This window comes from Schistocerca gregaria, chromosome X (genome assembly GCF_023897955.1).
Source record: "Schistocerca gregaria isolate iqSchGreg1 chromosome X, iqSchGreg1.2, whole genome shotgun sequence".
In the NCBI taxonomy this organism is placed as follows: Eukaryota; Metazoa; Arthropoda; class Insecta; order Orthoptera; family Acrididae; genus Schistocerca; species Schistocerca gregaria.
The window spans coordinates 621831617-621851250 of NC_064931.1; the positions used below are offsets into that span (position 1 = coordinate 621831617).

The 19634-nt window shown below is 44.3% G+C and overlaps 1 protein-coding gene across 1 annotated transcript in view; it reads right to left on the reverse strand.

The window, feature by feature from the left end:
• LOC126298430 (uncharacterized) overlaps positions 1-16726 on the reverse strand; it is a 127115-nt gene extending 110389 nt beyond the window's left edge. Inside the window, exon 1 of the mRNA XM_049989758.1 lies at positions 16412-16726. Within this exon, the coding sequence (XP_049845715.1) occupies positions 16412-16678 (267 nt within the window). The 5' untranslated portion in view covers positions 16679-16726. The remainder of the gene's footprint in view (positions 1-16411) is intronic.
• Between the last annotated feature and the right edge of the window lie 2908 nt (positions 16727-19634).

Here is a 19634-nt window from a genome sequence, read left to right on the forward strand (position 1 = left end):
TAGTTTTTAGACAGCCTGTAATTGCACAAATTGTTGTACTGAGTTGCTTGGCCAGGTTGTTGATATGGCTGCTGTTTACCCACACAAGTGCACGGTATTCTGACGGTTTGAGGCGTAACTACAATGTTTTCTGTGATAAGCTGGAAGAGTTAAGGAATTTGAACGTCAGCTGAATACTGAGTCTCAACTACCTCATCTTGAACATATAGCAAAGAGAGAGGCTGGAAAGCAAAACTGGGAGAAGTGATAAATAGGCGAGACTTAAAACACTGTAAGAGTGTATAAAACAAACCTTGCCTTGTGCTAGATAAGGAAGATCAGGGAAGTCGCCAAGTCATCGGCACCAGGACCCTGAATACCGTCGTTACTTTTCCTACTACATGTGTTCCTTAACATCGACTATTGCAAATCGATCTTTACTTTGACATACGATGCTAGTTTTCAGATCACCACGGGGGCATGAACTCCGAAAACACTACGTAACAGCTGTTACTTTGAGCTTCCCACATAAAGACATACTGTAATTTTCCATCATTTTTGTGTGAATATGAGATTGTTTTATGTCCATTGGTTTCGAATAAATAACTCCCCTTGATTGACTTCCTCATTTCAGACAGTATCACAATTACACGTCCTAAAATTTTTGTTACGATATCTAGTAGCCAGAACATGACGCTAGTCGTAATATTGGCATATAATAACAGTGGACGCCCTAGTCCTCTTTGGCAATCCCGTTATTGTGTCCTTCAAGGGCCCTCTCCGGGTGAGGCGTGGTACTGCGAGGCTCTTGCTCAAAGAGGAAATAATCGGTAAATTATTTGATACTAATGTCTGTGAAGTTTGATGAAATGATTTCTTTCTCTTTTGTTGTACTTCCATCGCCTCATCTGCTTTTAGCCTTCATCGGAACGCTGGCTACGTTTTAACAGGTTCAGGGCAGGAATCAGTCAGGTTCTTCGGTGAATCCTCTCCATATTCTCCTTTAATGACAACAATAAGAATGCAATCCATTTTCAATTCTACAGATAGCGCAGTGGTTAAGGTACTAAGCCCATATCTGAAAGGATCGAGGATGGAATCCTCACCCACTTATATTCCGGATTTGCATGGTTTCTCTGACTAGTCTGAAGTGATAATCAAGAAGGTTCGTTCCAGACTGAAACGTTGTAAAACCTATGTGTTCTGTGTATAATGACGTTCACATCGAACGTCGAACTATAACATTAATTTTTAGTTCATCTCAAATGCTTCGATTCTCTTCTGTTCCGCTTTTCCTACAGTTCGTCTTTCACTACCATACAGTGCTGTGCTTCAAACGTACATTCTTAGAAATTGCTTCCTGAAATATGAGCCTATGTTTAATACTAGAAGATTTCTCTTGGCATGGAATGTCCTTTTTGCCAGTGCTAGTCTGCTTTTTATGTCTTCCTTGCTCCGTCCGTCATGGATTATTTTGGTGCTTACGTAGCAGAATTCCTTATTTTCATCGTCTTCGTGATCACCAATTTGGATGTTAAGTGTCTTCCTATTCTCATTTCTGATACTTGTCATTAGTTTCGTCTTTCTTCGGTTTACTCTCAACCCATATTCTGTACTCATTGGACTGTTCATTCCATTCCAGAGATTCTGTAATTCTTCACTTTCACTGAGGATAGCAATGCCATCAGCGAATCGTGTCGTTGATACTCTTTCACCTTGAATTTTAATTCCACTCTTAAACCTTTCTTCTACTTCCGTCATTGCTTCTTCGATGTATAGATAGAATAGTAGGGGCCAAAGACTACGTCCCTGTCTTATACCCTTTGTAATCAGAGCACTTTGTTCTTGGTCCTCCGCTCTTATTGATGCCTCTTGGATGTTGTAGACATCTTTCGCTGTAGCTTAACCATATTTTCTACATAAATTCGGACATCTTGCACGATTTTACATTGTCGAACGCTTTTTCCATGTCGGCAAATCGCATTAACGTGTGTCTGTTTTTCTTCAGTCTCGCTTCCATTGTCAACGGCAACGTCAGAATTGCCTTTCCGATGCCTTTAACTTTCCTAAAGCCAAACTGATCGTCATCTAACAGGTCCTCAGTTTTCCTTTCCTTTCTTCTGTATATTAGTCTCATCAGTGAGTTGGATGCATGGGTTGTTAAGATGACTATTCTAGGACATGTCGGCTCTTGCAATCTTCGGAATTGTGTGGACGTCGTTTTCCGAAGATCTGATGGTATATCGCCAGTCTCATACATTCTACACACCAACGTAAATAGTCGTTTGGTTGCCACTTCCCCCAGTTATTTTACAAATTCCAAAAGAATGTTATCTACTCCTTCTGTCTTATTTGATCTTAAGTCTTCCAAAGCTCTCACAGAGACGTTGAATGTACTTTTTCTGCCTATCTGCTCTCTCCCCTACGTTTAATAGTGGAATCCCCATTGCACTCTTGATGACATCTCCTTGCTTTTAATTTCACCGAAGGTTGTTTTAACTTTCTGTACACTGAGTCACCCATTCCGACAATCATTTCTTTTTCGATTTCTTCACATTTTTCTAGCAGCCATTTCGCCTTAGCTTTCCTGCATATCCACTTTATCATTCCTAAGTGCCTTATATTTCTGTATTCCTGTATTTCCCGCAATGTTTTTGTACTTCCTTCTTTCGTTGATCAACTGAAATATTTCTTCTGCTACTCGTGAGCCCTTCACAGTTACCTTCCTTGCACCTATGTTTTTGTCTCCGACTTCTGTGATTACCCATTTACTGATGTCCATTTCTCTTCAACTGAAATGTGTACTGAGCTGTTCATTATCGCAGTATCTATACGAGATTCGCTATTACTAGATGAACTTTATTATAGAACTCAATTAGTCTTTCATTTCTCTCATTCCTACTACCAAGCCCATATTATTCCGTAATTCTTTCTTCTACTTCTTCACCTACAACCACATTCCAATCCCCCTTGACTACTAGATTTTTATATTTCTTTACGTACTGAATTACACGTTTAACATCCTCATATTTGTTCTCTGTATGTTCATCTTCTGCTTGCGACGTCGGCACGTATACCTAAACTATTGTTGTCGGTGTTGGTTTGTTGTCGATTCTGATGATAACAACCAGATCACTGAACTGTTCACAGTAACTCATTCTCTGCTGTACTTTTCTATACATAACGAATCCTACTCCCATTATATTATTTTCAGCTGCTGTTGATATTACTCTATACTCATCCTACCTGAAATCTTTGCCTTCTTTCCATTTCAATTCATTGACGCTCACTATATCTAGATTGAACATTAGCACTTCCCTTTTCAGATTTTCTAATTTCTCTACCACGAACAGAGTTCTGAAATTCCACGCCCCGGCTCCTAGAACGTTTATTCAATCTTTCTCTCATGGTCACCTCCCCCTTGGAAGTCCCCTCCCGGAGAGCCGAAGGGGGGACTAGTCCTGAATCTTTTGGCAATGGAGACATCATCACGACACCTTATCAGTAGCAGGCCACATGTACTGTGGATAAGCATTATGTGTTTTTAATGCAGTGGTTTCATTTCTTTCTGCATTCTCACGCTGTTGATCGCTGCTGATTCTTTTGCCTTTTAGGGGAAGTTTCCCATCCCTACGGCAAGAGGGTACCTGGAACGTCTGTCCGCTCCTACGCTCTCTTTGATAAGGCCGTTGGTAGAATAAAAGTGACTTCGGCAGCGGAATAGCCTTAGAAGTCAACAAAAAGTAAAATTCGCGAACGTGAACAGCTCCTCGACAAAGGTTATTGAAGTATAGACATTTCAATTCTATATCTCTAAATAAATACACCCACTTCTATTATTAAATAATATTTCTACCACCTCTTAGTTATTTACCTGAATAGTGCAGAAATGTATCAAAACGACCTATAGAAAATATTCGGATTTCAATGCTTCAGACGTGCAGCCTTGACGCCTGGCCTCTATGCAACCATGACAACTTTCCAGCCGGTAGACTGCGTTCTGTTCGTCTCACAGTACTGCGCGGCAATGATGTTTCACAACACAATGGAACATTCTGTGCCCGGCGATAAACTTTCTATGAGTGGTAGAGTATATCAAGCGATTTTCTAATTTTTACAAATATTGGCAGATTTTATTCCTAAAATAATAAGTCGCTCTATTCAGTAATCGCACGATATCTGTTTTTCGCAACGTGGCGGTCCTCAGGGCACGCGCCATCATATCTGCAGGGGAAATGACTTGTATTCGTTGTAAACGACAGATACCGCAAAGAAACCACATCCGTTACCTTATAGTTATTTTGTATCGTAGTTTTAGCACAAGTAAATAAATAGAGTGGCCTGAAACTTTATACATACGATAGAAGATCGCATACTGTGTACATTGTGACATGGAACTGATGATTGGGAATTAATTCTAAGCAACTGCTGAAACTTTCCACTGTTAACCTCAATGCATGCTCTGCAACTGTGCATAAAATGTTGGTCAATTCTTTCAAATATTCATGCTGTCAGCTGCCAGGGAGGTAGGATCCAACCAGCTAGGTCCTCTTCAATTTCTGCTGTGGCTTCATTTACCAACCGTGTCTTGCAACCCCTTAGGAAATAGAATCCAAAGGAGGTACAACCTAAGATCCATTGATCGCGCCAGCTATGGAACTGGACTGCCCCTTCCAGTCGAACGATGACTATTGTTATTGAGGGACTTAAGGACATTGATATCAATGTGGACTGATGCGCTGACGAATTGAAACCATATCTTCCTGTGCACAAGAAGGACACTCTCCAGCACCTGCAGTAGCATATCCCGAACGAACACCAGAGAACGTGAACTATTCAACAGAGATAGCAGCGAATAAGATTCTGTCAGCTAATTTTGAACAATTCAGCACACAAAATGACTGAGCATTGTTGATGTTCGCATGATATGCGTTTATGAGCGTGTAGTCACTGATCACACTGTAAATGATAAAATTATAAACAGCCGACCAGTTGCAATGGATAAAGAAAATCTTTACCTAGGTTTCGACATATATAAATTTGTCTTCTTCAGAAGGTAACCTAAGGACAATTAACATCACAGCTTACATTAGAAAAGTATGAAACTTATAAGCCAAGAATAAATTTTAAGACAAATTAGAGAACTCTTGCTTACAGAAGTATGATAACGACGACTGGTACTTACAATTTTACATTAGTAAGGACTAATGTACCATTGCCGTTTTTACAATTGTCGGCATAGATCCATGTGTCAAAAATTAAATATAGCCCTAGAATTAGGGTTTGTCACGTTAATATAAAATAGCTCATGGATCTTGCAGAGCTCACAACCGACTGAATGTAATCGGCTAGCGTAGTTACTCTGAAAGCAGGGCAGGTGGCGCTCGTGCCGAGTAACATGTGCCAATTGGCGTACAAAGGCAACGTGTAAATCAAAGAAGGAATTAAAATATTGACACTATAAATGGTTATTGTGGTGGTGGAAAACACCATCATGGCAGAATAAGCTCCCATCTGTCGACCATAAAAATTATGCGAAGTTCCGTATTGACTGAAATAACTTAAGTCTGGGTTTGCATTTCTTTTTTATGATAAGGGTGTTGCTCCTACACCAGGGCTCTTCGCACTCGGCGTATACTTCATAGTGTATAGTGTACATTTCATAGTGTATATTTCACGCAAATTGTTGGGAGCTCATTGACGAATCTTCTCACATACGATCCATCAATATCATCAAATCCTACAGTGAGTAAATTCTTTTGTAGAGAGACTTACGGCTTGGATGACGCAGTTTCTGGTAAACTTGTGTTAAAAACAATTAAGTTCTTTCACCTATGATGTATTACTCATTCAAGACCTCGCAAAGTCTGATATTTTCACTTCTGACAGTTGGTTGCTCATCCCAAAACACTCAGTTTACGATCTTAACCACCTGTTTGGTTTCAACCTTAAAGCTTTACAATTGTCCTGTTACTGAAAGACTTGTACAGTTCAGAGCTGTCAAAGAATCTCTTCCTGTTGTGACAAACTACTGACATGTGCATTTATTCACAACAGCTTTGAATGCCTAGAAGAATTTTATTATTGTGCTCTCGAATGGCATCGTATTAGTGTTGTCATGATGCAACGTATTTCTGTCACCTCTTTGCTAAAAGATGAAACTAAACCAGCTTTTATCAAATTTTAAAGTTGGGTCGGCAAAACAGTATTACCCACTGTACTCAGACGTAGTCTTTTGAGAGGGAAGTTAAGAAACGCTGTACGCAACAAACTACGCTGATTCGTTGTGCGTCTGGGCTACCAAATGAAAACTGGAAGATACAGTGCAGAGAATCAATGTCTAATTTGTCTCAGTGATCCGATTAGAGAAAATTTTAAACAAGAGATTACTGCTGCTGAGTTACAGACTGAGTCATTATGGATTTCAGGGTACAACGTACTTATGACTCCGAACGAGTATAACTGAGACGAATCTGGGAAAACTCGCACAGAGGGTGACCTTGGCATCAAGGAATTGCTATGGTTGTGGCAAGAAATTCTTATACCAAGCATTTAATCTTAATTGACCGCGACTGGCTACGATCCGTATTTGTACTGCTACCCATTAGTGGTAGTGAAGAAGATCATTCTTTCAATTAAACAGTGACAGAATCATATTCGATCCAATTAACATTTACGTTCCGTAACTAACATACAGGGATGAGTGCGCTCGCCATTCACTCGTTACCAGTGTGCTGCAGGGTATGTAGCTCTTTGTATGTGTGCTACTGATCGACGACTAACTTGATAAGTGATGAATGTTAGCCATTGAACATCGAACAGATTTTGAATATTACATGAAACGTAGGTGAAAAACCTCAGTGGTCTCCTGTCAATACTCTGGCAGTTTGACTAGCTGGGACTTACAGTTCAAACTATACGGCTTAAATACCTGTTTATACACTGGCAGCTAACAAAATAATCCTGAAGGAAGGAAAACTGTGATCTACGGCTCCGTCGATGTTGGTGTTGTTACTGGCAGAAGAAAATTTCAGCCTGGTCAAGGATGAGGCAAGACGGAATTGATCAGCATTGAAGGTTTTATGTTAAATGTGTCTAAGGAATTTTCTAACGAGCCAGGAATCTCAGTTTCATAACCTTGAGTACAATAGTTTGAAATAACAGTAACCTCACTTTCCTGTAGCTTCGTAATTTCCCTCAGGAGGCTGGATGAACTTGGTTTCAGATTCTCCGCTAAGGAAAAGTAACTGATGGTAGCGCAGACGCAACATGAGTTCTGAAGTTTTTACGTTCACAGTGCATTTTACAGGACGTCGTCTGCTGAGTTATAACCCAGCATAACCTTTCCTAATCTTATCTTCGGGAAATACTTGTGGCGGAGGTCGATACTTAGCCGAGAACGATCTGTTTCTCTTTGAAGGCAGAAGGTTTCGTGTAGTAGTTTCAGACTTCCTTTTATAAAGCCTTGTTGCGTTTGTTTTTGCTTGAAACCGTTATACACTCTCTATTGTTTATTCGGCAGACAAAATTCATCAAGAGGTGACTTCTGTACGGAAACTTTCAATGAGGAGTACGGTATGAGTAGATATAAACCATGCTTTGTAAACCGAATCCACTCCAACATGCCATAGTGCAAAATTTACAATTCTTCACCGATGAATTGTATTTGCAAAGGTTTTCCAGTCCACGTCATATTAGCATTAGTGGAAACAGCGCCAGCAAAGTAAGGTAAGCATTACGATGATGATTTGGTGACAGGTCGACAGAGAAAATGCCGACTTGAAAGTCATTATCGGAATTTGGAACACTGAAAATCACCAGGTACTTGGTCCTAATGCATACAGCAAAATAAATTGTTGACAGTGAATTCAGTAAACTCTATAGGAGGACTTGATAGACATGTGTTAGCTTCCAAAGCATCGGCAATACCCTAAGCTAAGGTATAGTTAGAAAGGTAGTGGAAACGAGCTGTTTTGTTGCGAAAGCAGTGAATTACATCTATTTCAGTCACGTGGAAATAACATTAAAGTAAATTAAAGTATCAATTGGAAACAAATTTCAAAGGTGCAAGAGGCCTATGCCACACATATGAGCAGACCATAGCTAGTAGCCACTGGAAGGTCGAAAAGCAACGTCGTTGGCTGATGGATAGTATATACAATTATCTTCGTAAGTGTTTTCGAGATCGACAAAAAAATTTTGCGTTATTGAGACACTGTATGGACTAAACTGTGACCGGAAAACACAGAAACATGTGCCATATATGGCACGTCAGCGTAAGATCGCAGCTAAATTCCTTTCCATCCTTCTCCATTCCGACCTCGTGTTGCGGACGCCTTATTGTCAATGGGACTTTAAACCATAACCTTCTTTCCATCTTTCTTTCCCTCGCTGGAAGCTTCAGTGCATGTAAATAAAGCAATTTCAGACAAAACTTTATTTAACATTTTATTCTTATTTTGATGTAAGGATTACACCCACGAAATGTGTACAGTTACTTTTGAATCACCCTGTAAATTATGTTGCCTAAGCGCACCTCGAACGAGCGCAGCACCTGCTCTGGTTAGAGACGACATATCAGTCTCTGTTTTGTCCACACCCTTAGCTGACTGGCCAGCGCATCTGACTGTCATGCAACGAGTCCTCGTTCGTTTCCCTGCCTTGTCGGAGATTTTAACCGCTCGGAAGCTGGCTGTTGTGTTGTCCTCTTCATCATTCCATCATAATCGACACGCGAGTCGTCCAGTGTGGTGTCAGCTCCCGGTCATCAATTCCATACGATCATTTCATTATTCATTATTCACTGGACCGTGGGTCGTCGGCTTTGACAGGTTGCACTGCTTGCTCCTAATGATGCATTCCCACATGGCTAGACGAATGTGGTGTCGTGCCCAACGTGAGTACTCATAGAAACACTGAAGTGGTGCTAAATTCGCGAACAAGTCGCAATTAAACCCATATATTAATGCGAGGAACCCCAGGCGCACACTAAAACTCTGCCAATATTGTGGAAAGAGAACACCACTGCGGCGTTAGTATTCTAAGGGTGGGTCGTGTCAAATCACTAGATCTGCTTTTTCTAGGATGCTGTAAACGCTGATGTCTGTAGGTATGACAGTCTGCAAAAGGATGTGTCCCTTTCCCGTTGCGCTTACAGAGATGTGTTACAATCTATGGCTGATAATGTCCGACCACCCTGAGCTGGTCTAGTGAACGAGCGTTTCAGACATGTGAACATCACGTGTCTAGAGTGACCAGTTCGTTTCCTGGATTTGCATCTGAACTTAGAGGGCGTAAGAATGTAGCCCTACCACCATCACCATGGATGATTGACGACCTCCAATGGATGCTTATCAAGCAACAGAAGGTTTTCCCAAAAACTTGATGGATGGCCTGAACCGCTGCATGTGAACCTGTTGTGCATCCCGTGTACCCATGCGACGACATACACAGAAAGTGGTGTAGGTATGCGTTTTCAAATGCAAAGATACGTAAATCGGTAGAATACGGCGCCGCGGTCGGCAAAGCCTATATAAGACCACAAGTGTCTGGCGCAGTGGTTTGATTGGTTACTGCTGCTACAATGGCAGTTTATCAAAATTTAAGTGGGTTTGAACGCAACGTCATACACTCCTGGAAATTGAAATAAGAACACCGTGAATTCATTGTCCCAGGAAGGGGAAACTTTATTGACACATTCCTGGGATCAGATACATCACATGATCACACTGACAGAACCACAGGCACATAGACACAGGCAACAGAGCATGCACATTGTCGGCACTAGTACAGTGTATATCCACCTTTCGCAACAATGCAGGCTGCTATTCTCCCATGGAGACGATCGTAGAGATGCTGGATGTAGTCCTGTGGAACGGCTTGCCATGCCATTTCCACCTGGCACCTCAGTTGGACCAGCGTTCGTGCTGGACGTGCAGACCGCGTGAGACGACGCTTCAGCCAGTCCCAAACATGCTCAATGGGGGACAGATCCGGAGATCTTGCTGGCCAGGGTAGTTGACTTACACCTTCTAGAGCACATTGGGTGGCACGGGATACATGCGGACATGCATTGTCCTATTGGAACAGTAAGTTCCCTTGCCGGTCTAGGAATGGTAGAACGATGGGTTCGATGACGGTTTGGATGTACCGTGCACTATTCAGTGTCCCCTCGACGATCACCAGAGGTGTACGGCCAGTGTAGGAGATCGCTCCCCACACCATGATGCCGGGTGTTTCCCTGTGTGCCTCGGTCGTATGCAGTCCTGATTGTGGCGCTCACCTGCACGGCGCCAAACACGCATACGACCATCATTGGCACCAAGGCAGAAGCGACTCTCATCGCTGAAGACGACACGTCTCCATTCGTCCCTCCATTCACTCCTGTCGCGACACCACTGGAGGCGGGCTGCACGATGTTGGGGCGTGTGCGGAAGACGGCCTAACGGTGTGCGGGACCGTAGCCCAGCTTCATGGAGACGGTTGCGAATGGTCCTCGCCGATACCCCAGGAGCGACAGTGTCCCTAATTTGCTGGGAAGTGGCGGTGCGGTCCCCTACGGCACTGCGTAGGATCCTACAGTCTTGGCGTGCATCCGTGCCTCGCTGCGGTCCGGTCCCAGGTCGACGGGCACGTGCACCTTCCGCCGACCACTGGGGACAACATCGATGTGCTGTGGAGACCTCACGCCCCACGTGTTGAGCAATTCGGCGGTACGTCCACCTGGCCTCCCGCATGCCCACTATACGCCCTCGATCAAAGTCCGTCAACTGCACATACGGTTCACGTCCACGCTGTCGCGGCATGCTACCAGTGTTAAAGACTGCGATGGAGCTCCGTATGCCACAGCAAACTGGCTGACACTGACGGCGGCGGTGCACAAATGCTGCGCAGCTAGCGCCATTCGACGGCCAACACCGCGGTTCCTGGTGTGTCCGCTGTGCCGTGCGTGTGATCATTGCTTGTACAGCCCTCTCGCAGTGTCCGGAGCAAGTATGGTGGGTCTGACACACTGGTGTCAATGTGTTCTTTTTTCCATTTCCATGAGTGTAGTTGGGGCACAAGCGATGTGCCACAGCATCTCCGACGTATTGATGAAGTGGGAATTTTCCCGTACGACCATTTCACAAATGTACCGCGAATATCATGAATAAGGCAAAACGACAAATCTCAGACTTCGCTACGGTTGGAAAAAGATCCTGCAAGAACGGGATCAAAGACGACTAAAGAGAATCTTTCAACGTGACAGAAGTGCAACCCTTCCGCAAATTGCTGAAGATTTCATTGCTGGGCGTGAACAAGTGTCAACGTGCGAACCATTCAACGAAACATAATCAATATGGGCTTTCGGAGCCGGAGGCCCACTCGTGTACCCTTTATAACTGCACGACACAAAGCTTTACGCCTCGCCTACGCCCGCCAACACCGACATTGGACTGTTGATGACTGGAAACATGTTGCCTGGCCGGACGAGTCTCGTTTCAAATTGTATCGCGCGGATTGACGTGAACGGGTATGGAGGCAACCTCATGAATCCAAACACCCTGCATGTCAGTAGGGTCTGTTCAAGTTGGCGGAGGCTGTGTAATGGTGTGGGGCGGGTGCTGTTGGAGTGATATGAGACCCCTGATACGTCTAAATACGACTCTGACAGGTGACACAGTCGTAAGCATCCTTTCTGATCACCTGCATTCATTCATGTCCATTGTGGATTCCGATGGACTTGAGGAATTCCAGCACGACAATGCGACACCACACACGTCCAGAATTGCTACAGAGTGGCTCCACGAACACTCTTCTGAGTTTAAAGTCTTCCGCTGGCCACCAAACTCCCCAGACATGAATGTTATTGAGCATATCTGGGATGGTTTGCAAGTGCAGTTCAGAAGAGATCTCCACCATTTCGTGCTCTTACGGATTTATGGACAGCCCTGCAGGATTCATGGCATCAATTCCCTCCAGCACTATTTCAGACATTAGTCGAGTCCATGCCACGTCGTGTTGCGCGGCACTTCTGCGTGCTCGCGGGGATCCTACACGATATTAGGCTGGTGGACCAATTACTTTGGCTCTTCAATGAAATATTATATAGTGATGCTGAGCGTTACATCAGTGTATTAATGAGAATCAGCTGCATAACCTACATAACGTTTATATGATCGTCTAGTGATTGCATATGGTGATGTGTCATAACACGGTAAAGTTGTAGGATTGTCTTCACACAAAAGATACAGCAAATAAACGATACAATGTATTCAAGACATCAAACTTTAGAATTCAGATGAAAGATTAAGGATAAGATTCACATGCACCAGTGGATCCACGCTAGCACTGTAACTAAGTTTGATACATACCACATAATATAAATAAAATAATACGCACAGACAGAACAAAATCAGTGTAAGGGATACATGAGATTTTGAGAGCCCCATGCATTTTGTGACAAATTACAGCAGCTCAACGTGGAAACCCTTCAGCAAGTGAACAAAGACGCATGGCTACTTAATGAGCTTTACCGTATCCAAGACTGCCCACAGTTACAAGGTGATTTTCGTATGGAGAACTGATTATAGCTAGACGCAGACGTAGTTTTCTCTATATCCCATAAGTGTTTTGATTTGTTCGTATGATGCGAAAACTGGGGTCAAAACATTCTTCCAAATTTTCTAGATGCCCATACGCCAAGTCTGACCTGTTGTCTTCTAAGCAGGTGCATAGAGTGTGCTTACAAAGTAGCTTCAACACACGATACCAGTTTTAACGAATGATAGTGGGATACACTGAAATACTGAGGAAGGATGCCTCTTCTCTACTCAGCGTAGTGCATCAAGTGTTTATCGAAGCCATTTGCATGACTGGCTAGTCTAATGTACAGTTTTTGCGAAGTTTTCAAGTGGATGGTTGTGGAAATAAAATTCTGCATCCGTAGGGGAGTGGTCAGCGCACCTGACTGTGCAATGCGGGCGGACCCGAGTTCTGTTCCAGGTACTACCAGTGAGTTTACCTTCATTGGAGGACTGGTACATGGTGCACTAAGTCGACTGGAGAACTACTCGACCGATTAGTAGCGGTTTCTGGGTCTAGAAACCTGACAACAGCCGAGAGAGCAGTGTGCTAACCACATGTTCCTCCACACCGCAACTGATGACGCCACAGGCAGAGGATAACACGGCGCTCGCTCAACCCCGATTGACTTATCTATGGCCAGAAGGTAGACTGTACCTTTATCGTCTCTGTGTCTACAGAGCCAGTACGCAGTCTACTCTTTTCGAATCTAGAACTTATGTACCACTGACCGATCACCTTTAACAGCGGCACAAGTCCTTTCTCCATGATACAGTATTATGGGGTTTGGAATTTTCCGCAGAACAATGGTGAAAGAACTGATGAGTGAGAACTTTACGTTATCACATAGCCTTTGCTTGTAGTGCAAATACTGATTATGAACTTCTGTTGCACCAGTATGCGGAAAGTGAGCCAGTGTAGGAAAGAAGGGCTCCCAAAGGAAATGTAAATAAGATTTATGGTTAACGCCTCGTCGTCCGTTAGATCATTACAGATGGAACGCATGTTTGGACTCAGAAAAGAAAATTTGCCGTGTCCTTACTTAAGAAAATGTCCTGGAGTTCCATTTAAGTGATTTAGGGAACAAGTGAATAACCAAATCTGGATGGCTGGCTAGGATCTGAAACTCGATTCTCTCGAATTCGAATGTAGCGCCTTAACTACTATCACGTTAGAAGAGCTCCTGTGGAGATACGTTAACATCAGATGTCCTGCAGACAGTCAAACGCAGATTCCTCACTTTAAATGACTATTGCCTTAGGAATGAGATATCAGGAACATCTAAGGCCAACTTAAGGTTCAATCTCTGTTCGTGAGACAGCAAAAATAAAACACAACAAATAAGGGTTGACTGAATCGTGTACGTCAGTGTTTTCCAACCTTACTGAATACGCGAGCCCTTTCCAAGTAAAAATATTCTGGCGACCCCTAGAACCACAATAAAAGTATGTCAGAGATTTCAAAGGCAACGTGTTTAGTTTTCTTTATATTGATACTATACTGATCGAGAAATCAAGTGTAATGTGAAAAGAGGTCGCAGTGCTCTGTGGGCAGAGATATAATTATCTTCTTTGCCGCGGTAGAGGCGTGGGGTGAGAAGGGGTCAGCGGGGCATAGTGGCGCATTTTCGGTCACTACAATCAGTTGTCCGAGTACACCAGCAAGTAAGGACGTGATTACTGTCTTCGCGCTTCGCTCTGAGGAAGCTTAAAATCGACAAGTTTCTTAAAAGATCTGTGCAGCCCTCCATGTCTGGTACATGTGGCAGTTATGGAAGCGAATCAAAAATCGAAAAAAATTGACTTTATGAAAACAGTTGTAAATGCTTTCTCCTGCGACCGCGACCTCTGAGCAAGGCTTTGCGACCCCCAGGGGGTCGCGACCCACGGGTTGAAAAACACTGGTGTACATCCATGATACATTAATAAAATATTCTCAAGCCGCGTCAAGTGGTCATCTGCCCACTAGCTTTCAACAGAGAGCTCCTCTGCCATTGTCAAATGGTTGACTGTCTTCTGAATGCTGCTTCCGTGCTTATTAGAGCAGCGCCGCCGTCAGTGACGTCACTGGTGCCTAGTCCCGCGCCATATATGGCACGGTTTTGATGGCGCGACCGCCGCTCCCGATTCACCGAGGATATTTTATTAATGGATATCGCCGCGAAAGCCTGATTCGTACATCCATGATACATGTTTGTATGGTTCAAATGGAAGAGAGTTTCTTCACAAGACAGGCGTCGCATTAAAACGCTGATCAGAGACATGCCATGAACATCATATATTACTGCTAGAGTGCTCACTGCATTTACAAAAATCTAATAGCCCTGACTGATTGGAATCATACATGGGATTAGAATTTTCACTTTCTGCCTACGGCTAACCCCAATTGAGAATTACCAGTATCTACGCCCACACGACATATAACAGCCGCTCCATGACTACGCACAGGCACAGTTTTGTTAGATTTCAAGGAACAAGTTAGTTCCTGGCTGTAAGTGTGGATAAAATCCAAGCTACGTCACAGGAGACTGATGCTTCTAATACGATTAATAATAATAAGTGTTATCGAATGCTATTCGGTGACTCTTCCACAGTCTGGATGGTAGTGCTCATTTCAGTGACTGAACTAGTCCTTATCTGTTTCACTGGGTTGGGTCAATTGATTACGCAGTGGCAAACATGCAGAAAGACCAAACGACTGAGCAGATCGTCAACGGCGTAAATTTACTGAGATGGAAGAAATAATTACTGGCATCATGATAATGATTCTATGTACTGAAAATGCGGAAACAATTATGTGCATCCACTATGGTTAAACATCATATTGTAAGAAAAAATAATACAAGTTACACATGATTATGGCTCATACATGAGCTTTTATTTTACTCATTTCAGTTGAGATAGTTAGGCATTGTTAGTGAGAAATAAACTACAATTTGAATGTTCCAAGTTTTGTGAAACAAAACTGAGTGTGAATTAGCCTCTAACGCTCTTTTGTCGTCTATTAATAAATGCAGAGAATAAAAATCATGAAGGAGTCACGAGATACGATTCCTTGGAGTTAAATGTTAACAATAAGAATGATTATAAAAAGTTATGATACAGCGATCGTTATACTGTAGTTTGCCTTAAAGCCGTAAATGATCATCATAAGGCGTGATGTTTCCTTTATGAAACATTCATGCATGTCTTGGATAAAAAGAAAGAAAAATGTTTTGTTCGTGGTAACCTGATTTGGGAACAGAAGGTACATAGCGAAATTCGTTTGGAAAAGCAATAACTTAAGATTGCAAATTTTCATGATAATGTCTAATTGTGCTCGACATTGTCATGAGATAAAACGAAAGAAATTCAGCGACTTTTTGTTCTCTCGCTAATGCCGTTAATTACGTTGCGAGAACTCATGTCAGAAGTTGTACTTTTGAACACGTGTTACACCAACTAAAAGGGGTCAAAGAAAGAAAACAAATAAAAAGTTCGAGGGAAAAAGTTCTCAGCCGCTGAGACACTAGATTCGAATTCGGGGCTAGCAGTGGGCAAATAATTATCTGCATACTGATTTAGAATCCCGGTGGTTTCCCTGGATCACCAAAGACAAATGCAACAATAATTTTTTTTCAAAAATACCATAGAACGTTCCAGCACCTGCGTTAGAAGCCCGTCCATAACGAGTGCAATACTTACGAGGATAAAGTTATCATACAGGATCGTTTTTTTACACTTGCAACTCATCGTAAAGAAACAGTCAAAATTTCAAACTGCAAGCTCTGGTAAACCACCCTAGTTTTGCATTTAAACATGGAAACTTCCAAAAACTACCGAAATAAAAAGAATAATTGCAGGTATAGAAAAGCGGGGGAATTGCTTACCTTCTTGTAGAAGCGCGCGCCCGTCACCTTGTGGAAGCCCTTCTTGTAGACAGCCTGGTAATCCTCCGGCTCGGAGAATTTGAAGAGGATGCCGGTGGCGGTCTTGGTGAGAGAGAAGAGGCCCTTGAAGTTCATCTTCTCGCAGATGCTGCTGGCCTTCTCGATGCTGAGCTCGTGGCTGGGGGTGAGCAGGAAGGCGCCCTTGGCCAGGAAGTGCTCCGAGTCGGACAGCTCGGAGTCGGAGGCGTCGCGGTCGGAGGCGGCCATGTCGGCGGCCCAGTGGTGGTGCCGGCCGCGGCCGCCGCCCCCGCGGCCGCCGCCCACGCCGCCCCCGCCGGCGCCGGCGCCGCCGTCGTCGTGCCGGCCGTCCGCGCCGTCTGCTCCCGCTGCTGACATGGTCGCTCCTGCGGCCGCGCCGCTCGCGCCCCCCTTTATGCGGCGCGCGCCCATTGTGTGCAGATGCGCAGATGGCGCTGCTCGCTGCCCGCGACGGGCCGACGCCCACGCCCGACGCCCGACGCCCGACGCCCACGCTCGCTAATCGCTTCAGCCGCCTCCCCCTTTCCCTGTCTCTGGAGGACGGCCCTAATCCGTTTCTCTTGAAACTCCGTGAGTCGAAAAAAATTGTCAGCGAATACCTGCCCTTTGTCAGTCTCCTGGCTGACTTGATGAGACCTGCCCCGGCTGCTTCTCTTGTGCCAGTCTCTTCACCTCAGGGTAGTACTTACACTAGCAGTCCTCAATCATTCGTTGACTATACATGGTGTCCAAGAAGGAACGGTCGATATTCAGGAATACGACAGGAAGGATTATTCAAAGCAAGAAGTTCTAATAAACATGGACGCTAAAATGCATACCATAACAGCTATGAGCAGTACTTCATCTCTGGTTCTGTGAAACAAATCTGTTTTATTGCAAGCTCTTTGTTTTGCATATTTTGGGAGGAGGTATTATTGACCAAAACAAGAAAAATTGTCCAGTAAACATGGGCTCTAAAATACATACCTTAAGAGCTATGACCACTTGTCCACTAGAAGAGGTGAGTTTCACAGTAGCAAAGATGAACAAGTGCTCGTAGCTCTTAAGGTATATGCACATTAGGGGGCATGTTTACTACACCTTTTTTCTTGTTTTGGTTCATTCTACCACATCTCATAAATGGAAAGAAAGGAGCTTTCAGTGGAAGAGATTTGTTTCACAGTATCGAAGATACGGAAGTGCTCATAGCTCTTAAAAATGGCCGGCTAGTATGGCCGAGCGGTTCTAGGCGCTTCAGTCTGGAGCCGGGCAACCACTACGGTCGCAGGTTCGATTCCTGCCACCGTCATGGATATGTGTGATCTCCTTAGGTTAGTTAGGTTTAAGTAGTTCTAAGTTCTAGGGGACTGATGACCTCAGATGTTAAAGTCCCATAGTGCTCACAGCCATTTGAACCATTCTTAAAAAATGGTTCAAATGGCTCTGAGCACTATGGGACTCAAATTCTGAGCACATCGGTCCGCTAGAACTTAGAACTACTTAAACCTAACTAACCTAAGGACATCACACACATCTATGCCCGAGTCAGGACTCAAACCTGCAACTGTAGCGGTCACACGGTTCCAGACTGTAGCGCCTAGAACCGTTCGGCCACCCTGGTGGGCCATAGCTCTTAAAATATGTATTTTAGATCCTCAGTTTAAGAGACTTTCTAGCTTCAAATAACAGTTCCTGTCATATCCCTGAGTATTGACCATTGCTCATGGGATGTCGTTAATTCCTGTCTCCTCTTTCTCTACAATGTCTGTCTTGTGATAGTGCCTACTGTGACCGTCTTTTACTTACTTGTTGGAACCGAATTTTGAAATAGTACCCAGCGAAATCAGACAGCCTCACTTATTGGGTGCTCCGTAGCAGTAAACACGTAGCATCGGTATCCATCACAGAGGACCTCGTGGTGGGTGCCATGTTAGCGAATGTCTGACTCTAAGACCTCACACACATATAGAACTAGTGAGATGCTTGAAAATCGAGTATGACGTATACTGTTTTTGAAACGTAAATGATCTACGTGAGTCACACATTCAAAAGACAACCGCCGGCCGCCATCTGCGTAACAAAACAAGATGCCACGGCCTGCTGGGTAGGTAACTCGCCATCATTCTGCGCACCATGGATGAAGGACAACAGGAAGGTCCACATTCCTAGACACAGTGCACCACTTCAGTCTATTAACGAAGGTCCGAGCATATGTAATTGATTCCCAGATATGTGAGTGGTTCTCAGGTCTATTAACACACAGTCTACACGGATTTAGAAAACATCGTTCTTGTGAAACACAACTAACAGTTTACACACACGAAGTGCTGAGCGCTATTGACAAGGGATTTCAAATTGATTCCGTATTTCTAGATTTCCGGAAGGCTCTTGACACTGTACCACACAAAAAGGCTTGTAGTGAAACTTCGTGCTTATGGAATACCGACTCAGTTATGTGCCAGGATTCGTGATTTCCTGTCAGAGAAGTCGCAGTTCGTAGCAATTGACGGAAAGTCATCAAGTAAAACAGAAGTGATTTCTGGCTTCCCCAAGATAGTGTTATGGGCCCTCTGCTGTTCCTTATATACACTCCTGGAAATGGAAAAAAGAACACATTGACACCGGTGTGTCAGACCCACCATACTTGCTCGGGACACTGCGAGAGGGCTGTACAAGCAATGATCACACGCACGGCACAGCGGACACACCAGGAACCGCGGTGTTGGCCGTCGAATGGCGCTAGCTGCGCAACATTTGTGCACCGCCGCCGTCAGTGTCAGCCAGTTTGCCGTGGCATACGGAGCTCCATCGCAGTCTTTAACACTGGTAGCATGCCGCGACAGCGTGGGCGTGAACTGTATGTGCAGTTGACGGACTTTGAGCGAGGGCGTATAGTGGGCATGCGGGAGGCCGGGTGGACGTACCGCCGAATTGCTCAACACGTGGGGCGTCAGGTCTCCACAGTACATCGATGTTGTCGCCAGTGGTCGGCGGAAGGTGCACGTGCCCGTCGACCTGGGACCGGACCGCAGCGACGCACGGATGCACGCCAAGACCGTAGGATCCTACGCAGTGCCGTAGGGGACCGCACCGCCACTTCCCAGCAAATTAGGGACACTGTTGCTCCTGGGGTATCGGCGAGGACCATTCGCAACCGTCTCCATGAAGCTGGGCTACGGTCCCGCACACCGTTAAGCCGTCTTCC